The sequence below is a fragment of the Momordica charantia genome (genome assembly GCF_013281855.1).
Source record: "Momordica charantia cultivar OHB3-1 chromosome 10 unlocalized genomic scaffold, Mcharantia_2.0 BLBB01000010.1, whole genome shotgun sequence".
Lineage (NCBI taxonomy): Eukaryota > Viridiplantae > Streptophyta > Magnoliopsida > Cucurbitales > Cucurbitaceae > Momordica > Momordica charantia.
The window spans coordinates 2,785,413-2,806,026 of NW_028275158.1; the positions used below are offsets into that span (position 1 = coordinate 2,785,413).

Consider the following 20,614-nt stretch of genomic DNA (forward strand, 5'->3'; position numbering starts at 1 on the left):
TATAATTATTTGACCACAATTTTTCATTCTATTACTTTGTTTTTTTTTTTTTAATTCTCATTTGCCTAAATTCAAAACCAAATTTAAAGTAAATGCAAAGGAAAATTAAAAAAATTTTAACTTATTTTTTAAAGTCCTTTTTTGGGTGAAGAATTTAAAGTACTTTTTTTAATTTTCTTATCACAATGTTTTCCAACGACGTAAATAAAAATATCATTTTACCATTTTCTTAGGATAATTTTGAATATTTTATATTAAAAACTACTCCCCAAATAAAAGAGTAGAAACATTAGCAAGCATATGTTCATTTGTTTTCCCAATTAAAGAAAAAAATTGAGAAATACATTTTGGCTTTTCTTTCTTAAAAATGAAATATTACCAAACTGCCGTCAGTTAACTTCACAATTTCCTGTTCAGGCCATAGAACAGCATAAACAAAAATGAAGATTCAACTCTGTAACGACTTTTAATTTACTGGTATAATAATAGTGTAGGGACAGCCTTAACAAGATATTCAAATAGCAAGCTAATTTCAGTGTTTTTCTCCTATGCATATGCTTTAAACATTCTCTCTTTAAGGATAAAAAGTGTCCAAATAACTTGTTTTCACTCAAAACAAGATCAAACATTTCCTGTACTTTATCCTTCTCTATCCCTTTGATTCTGTTCAGTGATGATTAGTAATTCAAAGTTAGGCTGATGGGAAGAACCTGTTGAGGTTCCAAGGAAGGGAGTAGAACTCTTCGCTCCTTGTATCGAGACTGAAGGACCAGAACTTCTCCCACCAGTGGCGACCGCTGTCTCGGCGGGTCGAGCCATGATTCCTTGACAATGTGATGTCCAAGAAGAAGGCAACCATAGCTGCCACTGTTGCTGGGGAAGTAAAGATCACTTGGACAATGTTGTTAAACTGCAAATGACAGAACATTTGGAACTTTTCATGTTAGAATTCAGACAGCATAGTCTATCTGCTAATCAGAATTAAACAAGTTTATGGGAGTAAATTTGAGCTCACCCATGTGGCTTTAGTGTGAACAGGACCATGCCCAGAAATGAGAAGATACTCATTGAAGTACTGGGGCACAGAGAGGCCCAAGAACAGAGAAAATCCGAGTACGAATTTTGACCGAAAGCTGTTTAGATTGCAGAACTGAAGGAACCCGAGACCGGCAGAAGCTGTTTGTCCAATGAAGTATCACATTAAAAGCCTAGAGTTTAATTCTGTGTAGGAGAAGATGAACTGGAACTGACATGCTAATCAAACACTTTCCGTACACCAGCAAATTGGAAAAAATTAGCCCCCACCACACTGACGTTCATTTATAGCATTCATGGGGTAAGGTCTGTTTCCAGTTTTTTAAGATTATTGGGCCAAAAAGGTTTTAGCACAAAAGTTGATGTCAGGAGTTCACAGAAATGTTCAAATCAAGTGGCAAAGTTTGTGGATAAAATAGTGTAGATGATTAAAGACCTGGTTGAGACATGAAGTGATGCATAAAAAGCTTAAGTCCTCCCCTTTGGTAGATGATCAAAAAAGAAAAGTAAACAAGTTTCTTTTGGAGTAGTCACTGGGTCAGACATGTTATTGGAAATTGGTATTCTGAATTATTTTGTCTTCCCTCTGTTCGGTTGTCTTGTTAAGGAGCTCTTTATAAAGTTGTGATGGCTAAGTTTGTCGATAGAACAGTGTAAAATTCAAGGCCTGGTGGAGACAAGTTATGAATAAAAAGCTCAAGTCGTCCCCTTAGCTACATAATCAAAAAAGAAAAGTCAATAAGTTTCTTTTGGAATTGTCATTTAGGACAGACATGTTATTGGGATTTGTTTCATATTCTTAAATAGTCTGGTCTGTGTTCTGTTTGATTGTTTTGTTAGGTAGTGCTTTACACAAAGTGAATCTTGAAGCCACTGCAGATTTCGGTTTCGAAGGTTAAGGTTTTAAGTTAAGGATCTCTCTAATAAGTTATGAGGCTAAACTAGAGATGATACAGCTCGGATGGCCTTTATTCCCATGTAATTATTTGCACTTTTGTGGTAGCTCACACTCTACAGTTGGTGGTTATCACAACATGAAGTTAAATAGTAGCTGAGAATTTATAGTCAACTGTAATACATAATTTGCAATAAACATTAACAGCAGTGTGCAGTATAAAGTTATTGACACCATTCTATCTTAGCAGTCTTATAGGTCTGCTTTAATTATTTCCAGCAGGTGGCTTTTGTTTTGGCTATAAGTGGTTTCATGATTAGAGTATGAGTTTAAGATTATTTCAATTCCATTATTAATTTTGGGTACTTTTGATCACCACTTTGTTGTTAAATTTTTGTTTTTGAAAAATGAGTTTACTGACACGTAGTTTCTATGTTTTGTGATCTACTTCATAAAAATCCTATGCAAATTAAAGTAGTTTTCAAGGTTTTGTTTTGTTTGTTACGAAATCTGGATAAGAAATCAAACTACTTTTAAAAAGGTGAAAAACAAAAGAGTAAACGAACATAGTTTCCAAAAAAACAGAAAATTAAAGACGAAATTCACTCAAATCTTTTCAAATCTTTAGCGGCCAGTCTACTATGGTAACATTTTGATTCCTTTTGGGTTTTTCTGGACAAGTTTGATCACAGAGCATACAAAACAAAGTAACTTACCTATATAGGCAAAGAGGACACAGTACAGGGCTGCCATTATAGGTAAGGGTATAGAAGCAAGGACAGCACCAAACTTGCCTGTTATCATGGATAAGATAAACTTGAAAAGCTGTTAATTAAATAAAATAAAATAAAAAGTAATACCAAAGGCCATGTTGAACAATCATTTAACTGGTAGTTTAAGATCTTGCAAAGCATAATTGCATAGTCGTGGACATTAAATATGTTATATGTCGTGTATTCACTGAGTTAAATAACTTTTAACTGAGAGTACCTAGCACGGAGAAGAAAAGCATAAACCCAGCAGAAATTTGAATGGCTCTCCGGCTTCCAACTCGTGTCAAACCCAAAAGACCTGCGTTTTCACTGTAGAGGTGGATTGAATTCAATTTTGCATTTATATCCAACTGTTACTACAGAAAAAGAACAATGATATGATAGCAACATCTAGGCATTCAAGATGGAACGGGTTATTTTGCTTCTTCCTTTTCAGGATAACGTAAGATTTTGTGTATCAAGCTTGTTTCTTTTCTATTTTTTAGGGATATGGATCGAGAAAAATAGTAGAATCTTTAGGGGTGGAGATTATTAGATTTAAGACTTCCTGTTGGGGTCAATATCTGAGTTAATTGGGATCCACTAGTCAGATTTCTATGATATCCTAACTCAATTTAGTATTTTTGTCGGTTCTATGTTATTCAATCACCAAGGTCAATTGATCATTGATCCTCATGTATCCTTTTGGATTGGATCCCCTTGGTCAAATTTGTATGATATCCGAACTCAATTTTACGAAAAGAATAGTTTTTTTGCCTGCTCTATGTCATCCAATTGATCCCCATGATATTATCCTTTTGGATTTGAGCCCCTTAGTCAGATTTCTATGATATTCTAACTCAATTTTACGAAAAGAGTAGTATTTTCGCTGGTTCCATGTTATCCAACACCAATATCAGATGATCATTGATCGCCATCGTATCATATAATTATTCGGGGGACTTTAGTGCCTACATTTTTACTATTTTATGGAATCTTTGGCTCTAGAGAAATACAAGAGCTTTAGAGAGGCTGAGAACCCTCGGGGAAGTGTGTTCTACAAAGAGTTTCAACAATTCTCTCAGTGTTTGTGACCCAAAAGTTGTATAGACGTCCTCTTATCTCTTATCCTCAACAATTTGAACTATCTTTTGTAATGTTCTATTGTATTTTAGTTACTCTCCTTTGAACAGGCTCTTGTTGTTTCCTCTTTTTTTGAATTGTCCAGTTGCATCCCTTCGTTTATCCTAATAAAATTTGGTTTCAGTTGGTCACAGTATTCAGTACTTTGAGCGCGGTGGGATTGCTTTCGAGACTAAATTGTGCAATAGAGAAGGCTTAATATTTTTTAAGTTTTGTCCAAAATAGCTACAAGCGAAGTCAATAAGCTTTGTTCTTACACTGATGCAGTGGATCCAACGCCAGTGCCAAATGCACCATTCAGTAAAGTCCCTACCCCCTGTATATACATGGAACAAACAGTAGTTCATTCCCTTCCTGGCGATTTATCAGAAAATATGTGCAACAAAAGAGGCAAACTAATATAAGTATTGGAGGATTGCTAAACTACCAGCCAACCGACGCCACGGCTTAGTACAGAAGGAGGTATATGTGTGGCACTCCCATATCTTGCAGCTGCAATGAATGTTCCTGTAGACTGCCAAAACAGCGGAAAGGTAGAGAGACAACATTAATATGGTAACTTGTTCTTTAAGAATATAGCTGGTGTTCTATAATTTACAAATTGCAAGAAACAAAGAAATGTGTTGGAAATTCATTCACCTCAACGAGAGCAACAAAGGCAGAAGCCATCATAGAAAAAGCATCTCCAGCATCAAATCTAGGAGCCCCCCAGCGAAATGGATAAGGAACCTTTATCCTGTAGTTAAACGAGTACTGTTGAATGTAGATGACAAGATTCTATAAGCTCTTAAACTAGCAAGATTTGAGTGTTATACAAATTTAATCTTTCTAAAGTAGAACTGATAGAAATTTTCACACTCAGAAGACCACTATTCAGGAGTGAATTTGGAATGCTCAGAAGCCATGAAGCAACCAGAGATGAAGTTAGTGCATGAACTTCTGTATCTTTAGTCTAAAACCCTCAACATTGTCAAGAAAATGGTTCAGAAATTATACTCCGCACGTCTATGGTCTCGATGCTCGATAAAGGATAGCTATTTGGTGATTGAGAGTTCTCCAGATAAAAAGTCTCAGCCATTATTAGTTATAATGATTCAGAGTTTAGAAGGTAAACTAAAGCATACCAGGAGGCAGCACTAATGAGCCCAGAACGATCTGTGCGGCAACTGAATTGAGTACTTGGAGATTTGTTTTTATATGCACCAGCTGCAGTCAATATCTCTGCATATGCCCACACAATAGCTACTGAGAAAATAACTGCAAATCGATCAAATACGGCTCGTCTGCCTTTCAACAGGGGTGGAACGTACTGCAGTAAAATGACTATAATATCAGGTTTCCTGACTTAAGAACAGCTTAAATAAAGATGAGCAAGAGCAAGGGGAAGTTAAACTAGCTCACCTGGGATAATAAAACCACTATGACCAACTCTGGGAGTCCAAGTTCAACACAATTAGCTAGCTGCAACCATCAAGAGAAATAAGATTTATCTACTTATTTCCAAAGGAAAGTTGTTCATTTATAGCATCTAAAGATTAATAACGTAGCAAACGAAATTCAATTCTGATCCCCGGAACTATCCAATCTTGATTTGGACTCTCTTGTTTTATCATCCAACTTTTTGCTTTCCTTTTTCTTCCAATGAAAAATCAGAATGTTTAAGGGGGCGTTATCATGGGGGCAGAGAAGTGTCAATCTCTCTTACTTGAGGAAAACCGAGTGCGAATAGACCGAGTCCAGTGAGAGTTACAAGAGGAACTGCAGATAAAGGGCTAAAATACCTGCATTACACAAATAAGATGTAAAATTGAAATCTTACAGAAATCCCATATTAATTAATTTCTGTGCCACCAACTCAGTATCTTACATACCTTGCAACAATCCTCCAGAATCCCAAAAAACCGACTATCATTTGCAGGAAAGACGCAACAATCAGTGCTCCTTGTAGAGCCTTCATTGATTCTCTAAACCTCTAGAGAGAGAACGAAAAGAAAAGCACAAAATTGAAGATAACAACGAAACAAAAGCAATCTCAGGGCATTTTTCTTTCTCCCAAGTGATTTTTGTCTAAAAACAAAGTGGGGAATACTCAAAATATCGGCCAGACCTGGTGAGGATCAACATAGAAATTAAATCTCCGAGACAAAACCACCGAAATGGCCGGGATGATGAAGGCATACGACCCACCAATCACCACCGGCAACCGGGTGCCGAACCAGGTTTGTAATAAAGTATTGATACCCGCAACAAACAACAGAGTGTTTATCATTTCAGCCTTCTCCACCTATCATATATACAAACACTGTTTGGTTGGAGAGAAAATGAAGGAAAAAAAAGGTGGGGAGAAACTGAAAAGTTTTCTTGGAAAATATTCTTACATTTCCGCCACCCATGAGAGGAACGAGTATAGTGGAGAGTGCAACAGTAGTTCCAAGCATCACCAAGTAGTGTTGAAATCCCAGAAGTATGACTTCGGCTGCAATCATTTCGTTCAAAACTTAAATCAGCTCCCATTTTCGTTTAAATTAAATTTCAATGGTTTTATGTGAACAATCAACAATGTAAACAAGATTACAATCTGGGTTAAAGGGGAAACGAAGAAAAACAGAGAGAGAATTACAGGGGAAAACAGATCCCCGTTGCTTGGAATCCAAGAAAATAAGAAACCCATAGTATCCGGGAAGCGATTGCGCTGTCTCGCTTCCACGAAACTACTTCATAACACACTAATCGATTTCGAAGAATTTTAGCCCACTTTCCTCCCCTGAAACTCTTTGTTCCTTTTCCGACTTGTTCTTCGATACCCAACAAAATAAGAAAACGGCTAAAACTTTTCCCTCATTTCCCTCCCAGATGTAACGTTCCTCCACAGCCAAACAGCACAGTTACCAAATAAAACAATGCTCGAGTTACAAAAATCGATGAAGACGATCGAATAGCAGATTTTCCATCAAAAGAACGAATGTAGAGAGAAATTGGTCGAGCGATCAGGAGAAAAGAAAGGAAGAGAGAAACTAAAACAAACTGGGTTAGAGGAGGGGGAAGTTAACGAAAAAGAAGAACCAATAAAAACAGAGAGAAAGAGAGAGAGGGGGAGAATACGCCATGGGGGGGAGCTGGAAATGCAGAAATCGATGCCGGGAAGTTGCTCCTTGATCGGATGAGGCTGAAACTCGTCCACTTTGAGGGTTCCTCCAGCGCCGCCGCCTCCCATTTCACTCTGTGAAACTGAAACTACAGAATGCTCTGCTTTTCTTTTTCTGGGTAACGGGTATTGAGGGTAAATTCAGAGGGGGAAATGGGGAAAATGGACAAAAGGGGAAGAAAAGGGAGTGGTTCGGGTATGGTTGTTTGTTTCTTCGTTTTCGTTTTTGGTTGGGTTTCTGTTGGTACGGATTTTCAGCTTCCTTGAAAAGATGCCATTGATGTGAAGGAAAGAAGACTGCGCATGAAACTGACGGCGGCATTGCTTTTTTTTTTTAATTACTTTATTTTATAAGAAAAATATATATTTCTTTAACATCGTTAGTTTTTTTTTGTTTTTTTTTTAATTTAATTTTTTTAGTTGAATGAGTATCATATTTATTAAATTATGTTTGGATTGGGATGATAATATTTATATCAAAACTACTTCAACTGTATTCAAATTTGAATATTCCATTTGAACAACAAAAAAATAATAATAATAATTTGAAAATTCGATAATTACATGTAAAAAATTTTCGGGTTAAGTATTAGTAACTTTTATAGCGAAAAAAAAAACATAATTCTAAACATAATTTCTATTGATGTATAATATTTACTGGACGTTCATATATGATATATGTACTGATGACAGTTAAAAAAAAATTAAGATCAAAATCATGGCTTATTTAAGATTAATACATTTGTCTCCCATCTTTTAGTGGGGTTGATATTCTCTTTGTATGGCTTTATGATGTCGATGGTGATTTCTCACACACCACATGTCAACAAACTATAGATTAGAAAGTATCAAATCGTCGCAATGACACAATCTCAAGGCCAAACTCTTCAGAAGAGAAAGAACAACACCACCATATTCGTTGACAAAGTCGATTTATATATTAGTCGTCTAGAACTTCATATAGATCGAGTCAACTAGTGTAGATTTCAATGTCCAACCCTTGTAAGGGAGGAGCCAAGGATCCCGACACTGCATGTCGATGTCCTTAATTGGTTTTCTGACAACATGTCACAATTTTCAGGACGAGTGTGATCGCTCCCCAAGGTGATATCAGAAACTCAAACCCTATAAATATATAGAAGTTTATTTTTTAGGTATGCGAAACTATTCTCTCAAAATATAGATCAAACTTTAGATTGATTTGAACTTCTAAGCATTTTCTCTCTCTGTGCAAGTTTTGTTCGTTTGTCGATCATCAGAGTCCGAACTTTGCAGAGTTTGTCAATTTTCTGAACAAACATACCAACCTTGAAAATATATATTTTTTAAATATTGTTAAATGAAAAAAAAAACAATATATTAAAATATCAACCATTGAATATAACTATTAAGAATGATAATTTATAACTTATTTAAAATGTAATAAAAACTTTTTTTTTTTTTTGAGGGAAAATGTTATAAAACTTATCTATTCATCCAAGCAATTTTTATAAGTTTTTACGTCTCATTTTCTTGTTTCTTAGCTATAATTGGCATTGATTATTTGCTTGTTTGGAAGAGTGTAAAAAGAGGAAGGGAAGGGGGATTACTTTGTATTAAAGAAATTTTATTATTCTCGATCAAACATTTTAATTCACTTAATTTTTTTTTGAGAAATAATTCACTTAATCTTTGATTTCAATTTAATTATTAGAAATAATTATAAAGCAAAGTGATAACATGTCGGTTTTTAATTTGGCTAACTGTGAATATAGCATCATAAGTTAATTATTAATTATATGTTTAGATATTTGTTTGTCATTGTATTTTCAAAATATCTATTTTGATGATGTATTTTGTACTTTAATCTCTGTAGTTTCAAAATGTATGTTTTCCTTTCGGTACTTTTTAAAATTTTAATCACCATCGGTAAAATTTTAATATAAATTTTATACGCAATGAGAAATAATCTCTTACAAATTTTTACTACATTTCAAGAAAATTAACGAGTAAATTGTACTAAAATTTTGATAGAAATAAATGAGATAAATAAGAAAACGAGACGACTATTAAAATATAAATATAAATATAAATATAAATATATATATATATATATTTTAAAGGACCATTCAAATAATCGAATGCATTTAAGAAAAAAACCTTTCGAAATAAAATAAAAACTAAACTTTTTAATTTATGTTATTTTGGAGAAAAATGAAATATTTGTATGGCATCAGGCATGAAATTCCAAATTTGGAGAATCTGAACACAGTAATGATTGCTAGGTGGGATTTGGTAAGGTAGGGGTGTTTATGTCTTTTCAGAAGTTATTTGTTTTGGAAAAGACATAATAAATAAAAATAAATCTTCCTTTTGCAAGGAATATCCTTCCGTACAAATTTACAAACCAGAGTGACAGATAGAATTGCAGGGCACAGGTCATTCACTTCAACCCAAATTGATTTTTTTTTTACCATTTAAAAAATATATACACATATATTTTTTTCCTTTTTAAGAATTAAAAATACATTTCGATCGTTGTTATATTTCTTAATTAAAATTTTATGATCAGCAGAGAGATCGTGATTTTCAGTATGAGATCATAATTCTTATATCATGCGGAAATGGTATGGTATTATGTTATAAAGAAATTTTTTTCATATTTCCTTTTTTTATTATTTGCAATATCATCAACATTAAAAAAAAAAGTGTCATTTATGAAAAATATATATAATTTAATGAAATGTCAAACCGTGGGTAGAAAAAGTAGCTTGGCCTTTTAAGTGAAACCAAAACAAAGTCATTAAAAAATATGAAGATGTCAGTTGTCCATAAAAATAGATATCAAATCGTACCCCAAACTTAGTCGTATCGACAGAAGGCTTGTATACACCAAACAAAGGTGGTGAGTCTTGAAGACATAGTCATGTAAAATTATGGATGATTACACATGTTGAACAAGTGTGGTTGGAGGGGAGGAATAATAATTAGTACCATAATTAAAATTTTCTCATCCAAAACTACTGTCTAATCCAAATTTATTTAAGTCTAAATATACAAAATTGTCATTTTTAGGTAATAATAATTTCATCTTTAATTTCAAAAAATTCTCAATGTATTAAAAATCTCGATAAGATTTGACTAAATTTAAACGATTTAAATTTCTTTTTTCTAAAGAAGTCAAAATCATGAATTTGAATATAATATTGTATTTAGAATCGTAAAGAGACTAAACTATATTATTTTAAAATATGTGACAAAAATATAAACTTACATTTAATCTATGAATTGTTGTTGATTAGGGAGTACTAAAAAGTATTATTTTTACTTTTAGCAAGAGAGGTTGGAGATTGTTGATGGAAGTTGCACCAACCATGGTTCATTTCATTTTTAAGGCAAGTGGGTTTACCTTTATTTATCAAATTTCAACATTTTCCTTCCAAATATACAAAGAATTATCTTGTTATGGGCAATGTTTTTTGAGATAATATCTTGGGAGGGCTATTTTGAAATTTTAATTACATGTTTCAACATTTACACTTTTAGATTATTGCATTTAGGATTTTATTTTAATATCGTTTCTACCCTTATTTATTGCTTTTTATTTTATTATAATTTTTAAATTTTTAAAGATTTGAATCATTAATGTGTAATTTTATTCATTTAATTCTTGTGGGTCCCATTCAAAATTTCAACCTCAAATCTCTCTTTCAAAAAAGATTTTTTTTCTCTCACCAATTAACATCTTCCAATTTTGTTAAATGAATATTTTGGCTGCCGATTCTCTTTCCCCCTTTTGTTGCCGATTTTCTCCAGCCACCGTGCAAAGCCATCTTTCTTCACGTCTTCATTTCCAAGGTGCAAAGACATGGCTGCCAAACCTTAATTTTCCATCTTCAGACCTTCATTTTCCATTTTCCAATGTGCAAAGAAAGGTATTCCATCTTCGTCTTCACGTCTTCGTTTCTTTTGGACATTTATTCCCGTTCATTCCCTTTGTCGTTCATTCCCGTTTTTCATCTTTGCAGGTATTGATTTCTTCTTCCCCAGACACGTCCAAACCTTCAATTTTCGTTGCTGAATAAACTTTCTGTCCACGTCTTTGGACGTTTCCGACGTCGTGTAGCGTGTTCCTCGTCTCCTGTTTTTACCATGGGTAATTAATAGTCTTCCGTTCAGTTTGGTATATATTGGGATATATTTTATGTTGGTGTATAGAAAGTTGAAGTTCTTAGAATTAACATATAAGTATTCATGATTATATTCGTATATATTGGTATATACGGTATCTGTGTATATAACTTATATGTGTATATATCTTTTAGTTATATATAAGATATATACACATATATCTTATAGTATTGTAGAATGGGTCCTACAAAATTGAAGTTCTAAACATCTCATGGTTTGGACGGTTATTATTATTTCAGATTATTAACAATTAAGTATTTATTTGTATATTTCTAGGATGTAGTGTATACACCATGAACGATTTTTAAATTAACTATTATTATTGATATAGTGAAAAATAATATATATTTATATTAATATTGTTTTATAAATGTCACATAGGTAGCAATTTTATTCCCGTGCGCATTCTTCATAGTGGATTTTGGAACGACAGAGATAATTACGTGGAATATAAGATTTCCGAACTAAGTATACATCAGGACATGTCATACGCCAATTTGATGGAAGAAATAATGAAAATTTTGGGATTGGTAGGTAGTTCTGATTATCCTGATGTATTTGCATGCGTTGGAACCATTCAGTTTATTAAGAAGGATATGAAAATATCAGATGACAAAGATGTGCATTGGTTGTACAATATCATTTCTAATGGTGCTATCCAATGCTGTAGTTTAGTTGTCGATTGTAGAAATTGTCTTTCTAACATATTAGACCACATGCCTATTAATACTTCAAGTTCTATGGACAATGGTATACAGTCATTTGGTCAATTTTATCGGTTCATTGATGTTGCCAATATTTCGGCTACTTTCCACATTAAAGTGAATGACAAGTTTTGTGGAAAGCGTAATTTACAGAATGCATTGAGGTCTGTTGCTATAAGAGATAATTTTTAATTTAGGACTGTGAAATCCAATCGTGAAGTACTTATTGTTTGTTGCTTGACTAACAACTGCCAGTGGTTTCTTCATGCTTCAAAGTTTGGAGATAAAGGAAGCGAGATTTGGATAGTAAAGAAATTTGTACACGAACATACATGTTCTCTTGAAATAGTACTTAACGATCATCGGCAAGCAACTTTTTCTGTTATCAAGGAGTTTATTAAGGGTAGGATTAACATGTCTGGCACTGATTTGCCTAGTGTTAAAGATATTATATCCCATGTGCATAGAGAACTCGGTATTAGTATCAACTATCAAAAAGCATGACATGCAAGAGAATATGCCATAAAAGAAATTAGGGGATCACCTGAGGATTCTTATGCATTGATCCCTTCTTTTTGTCATATGATTAAATTGAAGAATCCAGGTATGTTTTTATTCCTTTATTTACACTATATAAGTTTATTATAGCAATATATTATATAATCTAATATATACGTAATGTTACAGGTTCAGTTTGTGATTTTAAAGTTGACAATAATGGAAGGTTCCAATATCTTTTCATGGCTTTGTCGTCTTCTATATCTGGTTGGAAATATTGTGACCTATTATTTCAGTTGATGGAACATCAATGAAGAATAAGTATGATGGCACCTTGATATCAGCTTGCACTTTAGACGCGAATCATCAGATATTCCCTTTGGCATTTTCTGTTGTGGATTCTGAGAATGATGCTTCATGGGTTTGGTTTTTTGAACAGCTAAAACGATGTATTGGTGTTCGTCAAGACCTTGTAATTGTCTCAGATAGGCACAAGAGTATAGGCAAATCAGCTGAGAAGGTTTTCACTACTGCTTGCCATTGCATATGCGCGTACCACCTCTTCAAAAACTTGAAGTTGAAGTACAAGGATAAGGTTTCGGATAATTTATTCTTCCCATGTGCCAAAGCATACAATGTTGAGGATTTTGAAGATAACATGCGTCTTTTAGATTCTACTGTACGAGGCATACGTGAAGAATTATCGGTCATAGGTTTCTCTAAATGGTCGTGTGCTTTTTCTAGTTCGTCCAGATACAATTTTATGACAACCAACATTTCAGAGAGTCTAAATGCTGCCATGAAAGATGCAAGAGAATTACCAATTACTTCCATGTTAGAAGTTGTGCGGATGATGTTGCAGAGGTGGTTCTATGAGCGTAAGAACGATGCCGATTTTCAAATTACTGAATTCACAAAAAGTGTTGAGAAAAAGTTAAGAGAACAAATTTCAGATGGTCGTACAATGCAAGTAAGTTTTCCTAAGCAGTTGTACCTTTAATATATGTTTGTACTCTTAAATAATTAAAAGCTGACTTTTTGGTATTTTTTTAAAATTCTTTTAGGTTTATGCTGTCAACAACGATATTTATCAAGTAATTGATAACCATAGACAGGTTGAGGTAATACTTTCAAAAAGAAGTTGTTCGTGTCGTAAGTGGGATATCGTTAAAATACCTTGTTCCCATGCCTGCGCTGTACTGACTCAGAAGCATTTACCTACAAAAGGTTACGTCTCCTTGTACTATTCGAACAACTATTTACGTTCCACGTACAGTGGAAGTATACACCCATTAGGTCATCAGTCAAGTTGGAATATCCCTGAACATGTGAAGATTATAAAGATGCTGTCTCCCAATGTGAAACGTCCTGCTGGTAGACCAAAGAAGTTGAGGATTCCATCAGCATTAGAATTTAAACGACGTGTTAAATGCAGTCGTTGTGGTAGATATGGTCACAATAGGAAGTCGTGCAGATTTTCTCTTACGCAATAGTTAAACATTGATTCGTATGTTTTTTCATGTTTTTTTTTTCATCATAAAACAATTTGATATGATTGTTTTTAATTTCAGTTATATTTTATTCAACTGAAAAATTCCTTTCATATATTAAGTCTACAACTGCGTGTTTTATATTTCCCCATATCAACACTGTAAGTTATATCCACACATATATACCCAATGCACACATATGTCACATATCTCACTGTAAGTTATACACATATATCACATATATATATCCATATACCCACAGATATCCACAGATATATCAACTATAATATTAATTTAATAAAACAGACTATAAAATATATCCCCTTGAAAACAGCCATTTCAGATATGCGATTAATATCCATTCGAATCAGTCTACTAGATTAGCCAAGTAAGACAACTTACTAATTGTCAATAGTTCAGTGTCTAGTCTGATATAGTCAAGTAATTCCATACATTTATATGTCACAGTATTTAACACTAAAAAAAGTATTGGATCCAATGGTTTATAATTTAGTAGTTACCATAAAAAAAGTTTCAATATATCCAATATAGCTAGTTCTCAATTAAGAAGTCATAGTATTCCAGTACATAAAGTTAATAATGAACACTATAATTAACTAACACAACAAAATTCGGTCATGTACTTCATTACATAAAGTCAATCAAAGTTGTGATAACAGGTTGAAAGTTGGAGCATCAAAATCTTCAATGCTTGATAGCTTTGATTTATGATCTTCAGCTGAACCAAACTTTGTAGTGTATGGTGATCTATTAACCTTAGAAGGCATCACCACTCTACGTTTTGTTCGTCTCAATGGTTCAACTTCCTGATCTTTCAATATTGGAATCATTTTTCCGTTCTCCCCTTTCTTGAACGGACCTGTTCCTCTCAACTGCACATCAAAATATTTGTATATACATATAACATAACTTTATATGCAGCAATGATAGAACCAGAGTAAGCATTATGCATCAGCAACTTGGTTGACACTATTTAAGAATATTCTATATATATTATACAACAATATCCCTATACATTGAACAGACCAATACATCCAACGACATATTCATTGGCATCTAATAGCATAATAGTTATCAACGATCTTAATTCGAATACTTACAGCATGGATGTACATGTCTCCATTCTCCGATATAATATCATTTTTAGAGATGTTCTCCTTGTCCTGCACGATTCAATTTATAACAAATAAGATCACATATTTCTACTCCTTGACAATATACTGAATCATAGCATAAAATGACATTTACCACAGAAAACCAGCAAACCTTTTTTTTGCAAGCAGCATACTCTATTCTATCAACCTCATTTAAAAAATTATAAATCATTTTATAATAACAACTTGATAAATTTATAAATCATATGAAAAGAAGCACCATTGACACACCTTCAAGAAATTACCAAAACAACAAATCATTTTAGAAGTTCCAGAAAACCAGAAATTTGAAATCGATTCAGTTATATACACATATATACAATATTGGAATGTCGCCTTATATACTAGTAACTATAACATAATTACAAATATAAGCTATATACACATATATACAATATATACGCGTATATACGAAATCGATTCAGAATGCATCACCTTACTATTGGAATGTCGCCTGAAATGTCACCTGGAAAATTTCGTTCTCCGACGGTAAATGAAGGTCTGAAACCTACGAATACGGCAAATGGGATATAACTGAAGCATTTCAACAATGACGGAAGTACACAGACGAATTGTGCAGACGGAAATTGAAGCAGACAAAGCAAAGACGACGGCTGGAAACTTACCGATACAGCGTCCGACGAACGCGGCGAAGTCAGACCGGAACCGGACAAGGAAGACGATGGCCGACGAACGGTTACACAGCCCATAGACTACCGCAGACGGAGGAAGCGTAAAATGGGAAGAAAAAAAATCGTTGGACGTTTTAGACGAGATTTGGGGATTTTTGGAGGGTTTTCAAATTTGGTTAATTTAGGGTTTTCTTTTTAATTTTTTTGATTTTTAATCTATTTTGGAAAGTATCATTAACCTTAAATTATGGGATCCAAATTATAACCTTCCAATTAATCAATTTTGCATCTTTAAATGAATTACAATCACAAATGATAAAATAGCCCACCACTGTACAAATCCCAGGGATCAAATTACAATCACAAATGATAAAAGTTTTGATATTGTAGTTGCGAAACATGTCTTTTCACTCTCTCCACAAAGTTTATTTATTGTGGAGAGTTAGTTAAGAATTTCTTATGTTTCACGTTATACTAAATTAGACTATGGTCAATGATGAAGGGTGAGTTTCGAAACTGCACATATCAGCCTTACAATGACCAAAGTATCCTTTCAACTTAAAGTATAAGACTATGTTGTTGAACTAAATTTTAAGTAGCTAAACTTGTACCACAAATCATACTTGCATATATGAAAGTATACGTCAGATATCTTGAATAGTTCTTATAGACAAACAGTGGGTAGAGGCGTTTAGATATATGAAAGTCAACCTAGACAAACTAAGATTTGAGATCAAATAAAATTGTCGAAGTTTGGTTTGCTCTCATTTACTAGTCAAATGTAAATGTAAGCTAAAAATAAGAGAAATGATGGGTATGGATAACCAACCTCAACCTAAATCAAAGAAAGCAAGCATTGTTTTCTTCAACAAAACATGCACTAATTCTTCTTAATCAGTTAAGCCACTCAACTTAACATAATGAAAATATTCCAACATACATTATATTTCAATTTTTACCCATACATTCGAGAAAAAAATAATGTTATTAAAAAAAAATTCGTTTTCATTTCTGTAATATTTCATAAAAAGCCACGATAAATAGAATTTTCTTATTCTACATTATCAAGAAAAATGAAAGACTTAATCTAGTCATGGAAAAAGATGTTATGGAGATAACTCACTTAAAAAAAAATAAATTAAAAACCATTCTATTGCTAGATTGTGAAGCCCAATTGTTCTTTCCCAATTAAGATTCACTCAATAAAAGATCGAGATCCAATCCGAAAGCCCAGCCCCTTTGACCCAAAGGCCCATTTTGATTGCAACATCAAGCATCCAAATCTTTCTTTATTTTTTAAAATGTTATTATTATAATTATTTTTAGTTTAACAACACGAGAGGTTGAGATTCCAACCTTTGACATTTTGGTGAAGGATATATACCTTAAATAGTCAAGTTATATATTCATGTTGGCAGGTTCACACATTTTTTGAATTTAGAGTAGCAATGAAATTTTGTTCAAAATATAATGGGACGATGTTGAGGGCAAAAATATGACCTACCATGTGGCAAGATAAAAATATACTATATTGAATAGTTGAACGACCGAACTATTAAGCTCATCCATAGGTCAGCCGAGCTATTAAGCTCATCCTTAGTGATCGACCTATTAAGCTTGACTAGAGTGATACCAAATAGGTCAAGCAAGCTGAAGAATAGCCTCGAAAAAGTTAGACATCCAACTTATGCTTGAAAAACTACGATTATATTCGAAAGGATATGTTCCAAGCTTAGCTATTGTCAACCTATGGCCTGATAGCCCGTAATCGCGTAGCCACCTGTCGAAATGGTCATAACGGTGTTGTCTCTCACCATTTACCTATAAAAAGGAACCAACTCTTTCATATCAAGTATGTAATTCCTATTTGACGCTGACCTACTCAGCTCGAACTTGGACTGATTTAAATCTCGAAGCGTTTGTCCATTCTTTATAGGTCTTCTCTTGCATAGTTTGTTCGAGTGAAGACATAGTCGCCTTCAATACTCCGACACGACTCAACAACAACAAATGTGATTTTAAAATACACGTGAATTTAAGACTTTATTGGGAAAGGTAAGACCTATTATCTTATCAACAACATAGCTCATTGTTTGCCATACGAGCAACGATGAACCGTCTCTTGTCAAAATCTTCATCTTGACCTTCTTTAAATTTTTATTTTAAAAAATCCATAGATACACAATTGAAAATGGACTAATTTCCATGGAATTATGAATATGTGTTGTGTTTTGTTGGGCATCATGATCCATCTATGAAAGGGAAAAAGTTTGGTTCCTATTTCCTTTATTCTTTACGTAAGCAAAGCTTAGTGGGAAGCTTGGCTGTCACATTGTCACCTAGCTCAAACTTATATTCATTCTCTTCCATTAAAAAATATAAATATAAATAAATAAATAAATATATATATATATATATATATATTTTGATGATGCTTATTTTTTAATTTTTCACTCCATCTTCCATTGTGGGTCATTTTAATATCAACATTATTGGCGTTTTCTTTAATAGTCCCTTTACAAAAGATATTGAAAAATTGTCCCTCTAATTAATAAACAAAATATCGATCTAGAGATACCTATTATCATCTAAAAGTCTATGGTTCAATCGTCCACCCTGTAATTATTGAACTCAAAAAAGAAAAAAAAGGCTAAATATATATCATTATTGAAGTTTTGAGAACTAAATTTATGATTTACTTTTTTTTTGTTAATTCAATAATGATGAGAATTGAATATCGAAACATTAAGGATGAGAATTTATAATTTAACTATGATAAAATGGGACCAATCTGATCATCGTCACTCAACTGATTAAAATATATATTTATGACAAAAAGGTATAGGTTTAAATTTCCATCCGAGACGTTATCCTCGAAAATATAAAACTAGGATGAGATGGGAGGAGCATTAAGTGGTTGGAGTGGGTTTACTTTTCCAATATCAAATTTGTTGTATATAAAAAAATAAAAATAAATAAATAAGACAAAAGGAAAAAGCGTACGCACGTGAGCGTCGGCACGTGCTGTCTGGCTGTCTCGGAGAAACTTCTTGGCAATGGCCAGAACAGCAGCCTCTTCTGAATGTTATCAAGGAATTTGTCTACAAGGAAGTACCCAATTTGGAATAACATTTTTTCGGGTTTTTTATTCGAAAAATCTTTTATATTATAATTTATTTTACCTTTTCCGAAATATCTTCGTATTAATATTATATATAATGCACCAGCCAATTAAATGAGAAATCGCTTTGAAATTTTTATATTTTTTAATTTATTTATAAGGAACAGAGTGGAATATTTATAAATATTCCTCAATTATTCTCTAAATTATATATAAGTAATACTTTCTCTCCTTTTTTTAGCCATTTTAAGTTGATGGTCGTTATCTGAAAGTCAAGAAACATGTGCAAGTACATAATTTATTCTGTTTTTTAAACAGACATAAAAATATTAAATATATATCTCAATACAACAATTTTAATTTCAATTTTTAATATATTTTCAATCAAGTTCCATTTCGATCAAAAAAAAAAAAAGGGAAAGATATAATGTGATTGAGAGTAAATCATTTGTGAAAATTTATTATTTAATAAATGGTACGTTTGTTTCTTTAGGAGAAATATTATATTTTAACCGTGAGTTAGTCAAATAACTTTGGATTAGTGTGTTCGTTTTTCTTTCACATGATTGAGAATCTTGTTTAGGCCATGAGGATGAGGGACAATCCGTCACCTAAATAGGGATGCAGATAGAGCATACATTACCTGTCTCTATCCCCACCTTGCCCATTTTATATATATAAACCCTAACCTATTCTACCCACTCATTATTTTTATTAGATGACTAAAATTTTGTGTTTTAAACAAATATTCTCTATAGAGATTTAAGAGAAATTCATTATTAGGAATTAATCTTTTTATTATAGACTTATTTTAACAATTATCTAAAACAACAAGAATGAGCGGAAAGTAACTTTTCCAGATATAATGAAAACTTTTTAATAAAAACTATGTTGGTAAGGCAGCGAACTACAAATATTCATCTTTAGTATGCAAACTTTTGAAATGTCTTAATCACCACCTTTATTAAATTCAAAATCATCAACAAATTTGTCTTAGTAACGGTGTTTCTAAGTTTCACAACCGTATGTCTCAAATGTCAAGAAATGACCTTTCTAAGGATAAGAAACTAATTGTCAATTTTTAATTGCTAGTTTACTTATTTTCTTTTTAATACAACAAGTGGCAGAAATTTGAACTCACGATATTTTGATCAGAAATATATATATTATTCAGTTGCAAAAGTCTCGGTGAGAGTGTTTTAAAAAACAAAAGCAAAGGACTTTAAAATATTTTCAAAGTTTTTTTAGTTCAAAATGGGAGAGTTAGGATTAAACCTCTCAATTTTAATAGGATAAATGACGTTTAGAATGGTTCAAAATTTGAAGTTTAAACAACTCATTGGCTTGAGATTTCTTCTTAAAAAAAAAATACAAACTTTACCTACCAATTAATTGTTTAAATTCTCTAAAATTATCCACTAAATTCGTCCAACGTTTCAAACTGGTTCAAAAATTCCAATTTTCAAATAGAGTCTATAAATAATTTTACATTATTTATCTTGTTTGAATTGAATGTAATTTTTTTTTGTTAGTTTGAATATTGGAAGAAATTGAAAAGTTTACTTTTACAAACATTTGATCTTGATTTGTTAATTAAAAAAATCAAGTTTTTTAGATGGTGTTTTTTTTTGGATTAAAAATTAAAAAAAATATTGATTTGTTAATTATAAAATATAGTTATCTTTAACATTCTATAAAATGTTACAAAATTCAATAATTTTAGTCTCAGAGTTTGTAATATAAAACCAATATTTTAAATAAGCATTTCAAATTATTATACTCCATGGAATCCGAAATTTGAAATCTACTAAAATTTTAATAGGTATATTTTCAACCCCAATAAGTCATTTTGAA

General features: G+C 32.5%; 1 protein-coding gene and 1 pseudogene across 1 annotated transcript; one reads left to right on the forward strand and one right to left on the reverse strand.

Annotated features, from left to right (window-relative positions):
* Nucleotides 1–443: 443 nt before the first annotated feature.
* On the reverse strand, nucleotides 444–7,264 carry LOC111017619 (Xanthine/uracil permease family protein). The gene is made up of 14 exons (XM_022293432.2): nucleotides 6,928–7,264; nucleotides 6,204–6,301; nucleotides 5,933–6,109; nucleotides 5,697–5,797; nucleotides 5,531–5,606; nucleotides 5,227–5,286; nucleotides 4,950–5,134; nucleotides 4,465–4,561; nucleotides 4,253–4,339; nucleotides 4,083–4,141; nucleotides 2,921–3,012; nucleotides 2,647–2,724; nucleotides 1,016–1,176; nucleotides 444–910 (listed from the first exon to the last, which is right to left on the reverse strand). Exons 1-14 carry the CDS (start codon nucleotides 7,037–7,039, stop codon nucleotides 692–694), a joined length of 1,602 nt encoding a protein of 533 aa, XP_022149124.1. The 5' UTR covers nucleotides 7,040–7,264; the 3' UTR covers nucleotides 444–691.
* A 4,358-nt stretch (nucleotides 7,265–11,622) lies between these two features.
* On the forward strand, nucleotides 11,623–13,566 carry LOC148208394 (uncharacterized; annotated as a pseudogene).
* Nucleotides 13,567–20,614: the final 7,048 nt, after the last annotated feature.

Coding starts and splice junctions, on each gene's coding strand:
- LOC111017619 (XM_022293432.2), bottom strand. CDS start 7,039: ATGGGAGGCGGCGGCGCTGGAGGAACCCTCAAAGTGGACGAGTTTCAG. Junction 6,110..6,203: donor CTCTCATGGGTGGCGGAAAT/GTAAGAATATTT, acceptor TATATATGATAG/GTGGAGAAGGCTGAAATGAT. Junction 911..1,015: donor TTCACACTAAAGCCACATGG/GTGAGCTCAAAT, acceptor TGTCATTTGCAG/TTTAACAACATTGTCCAAGT.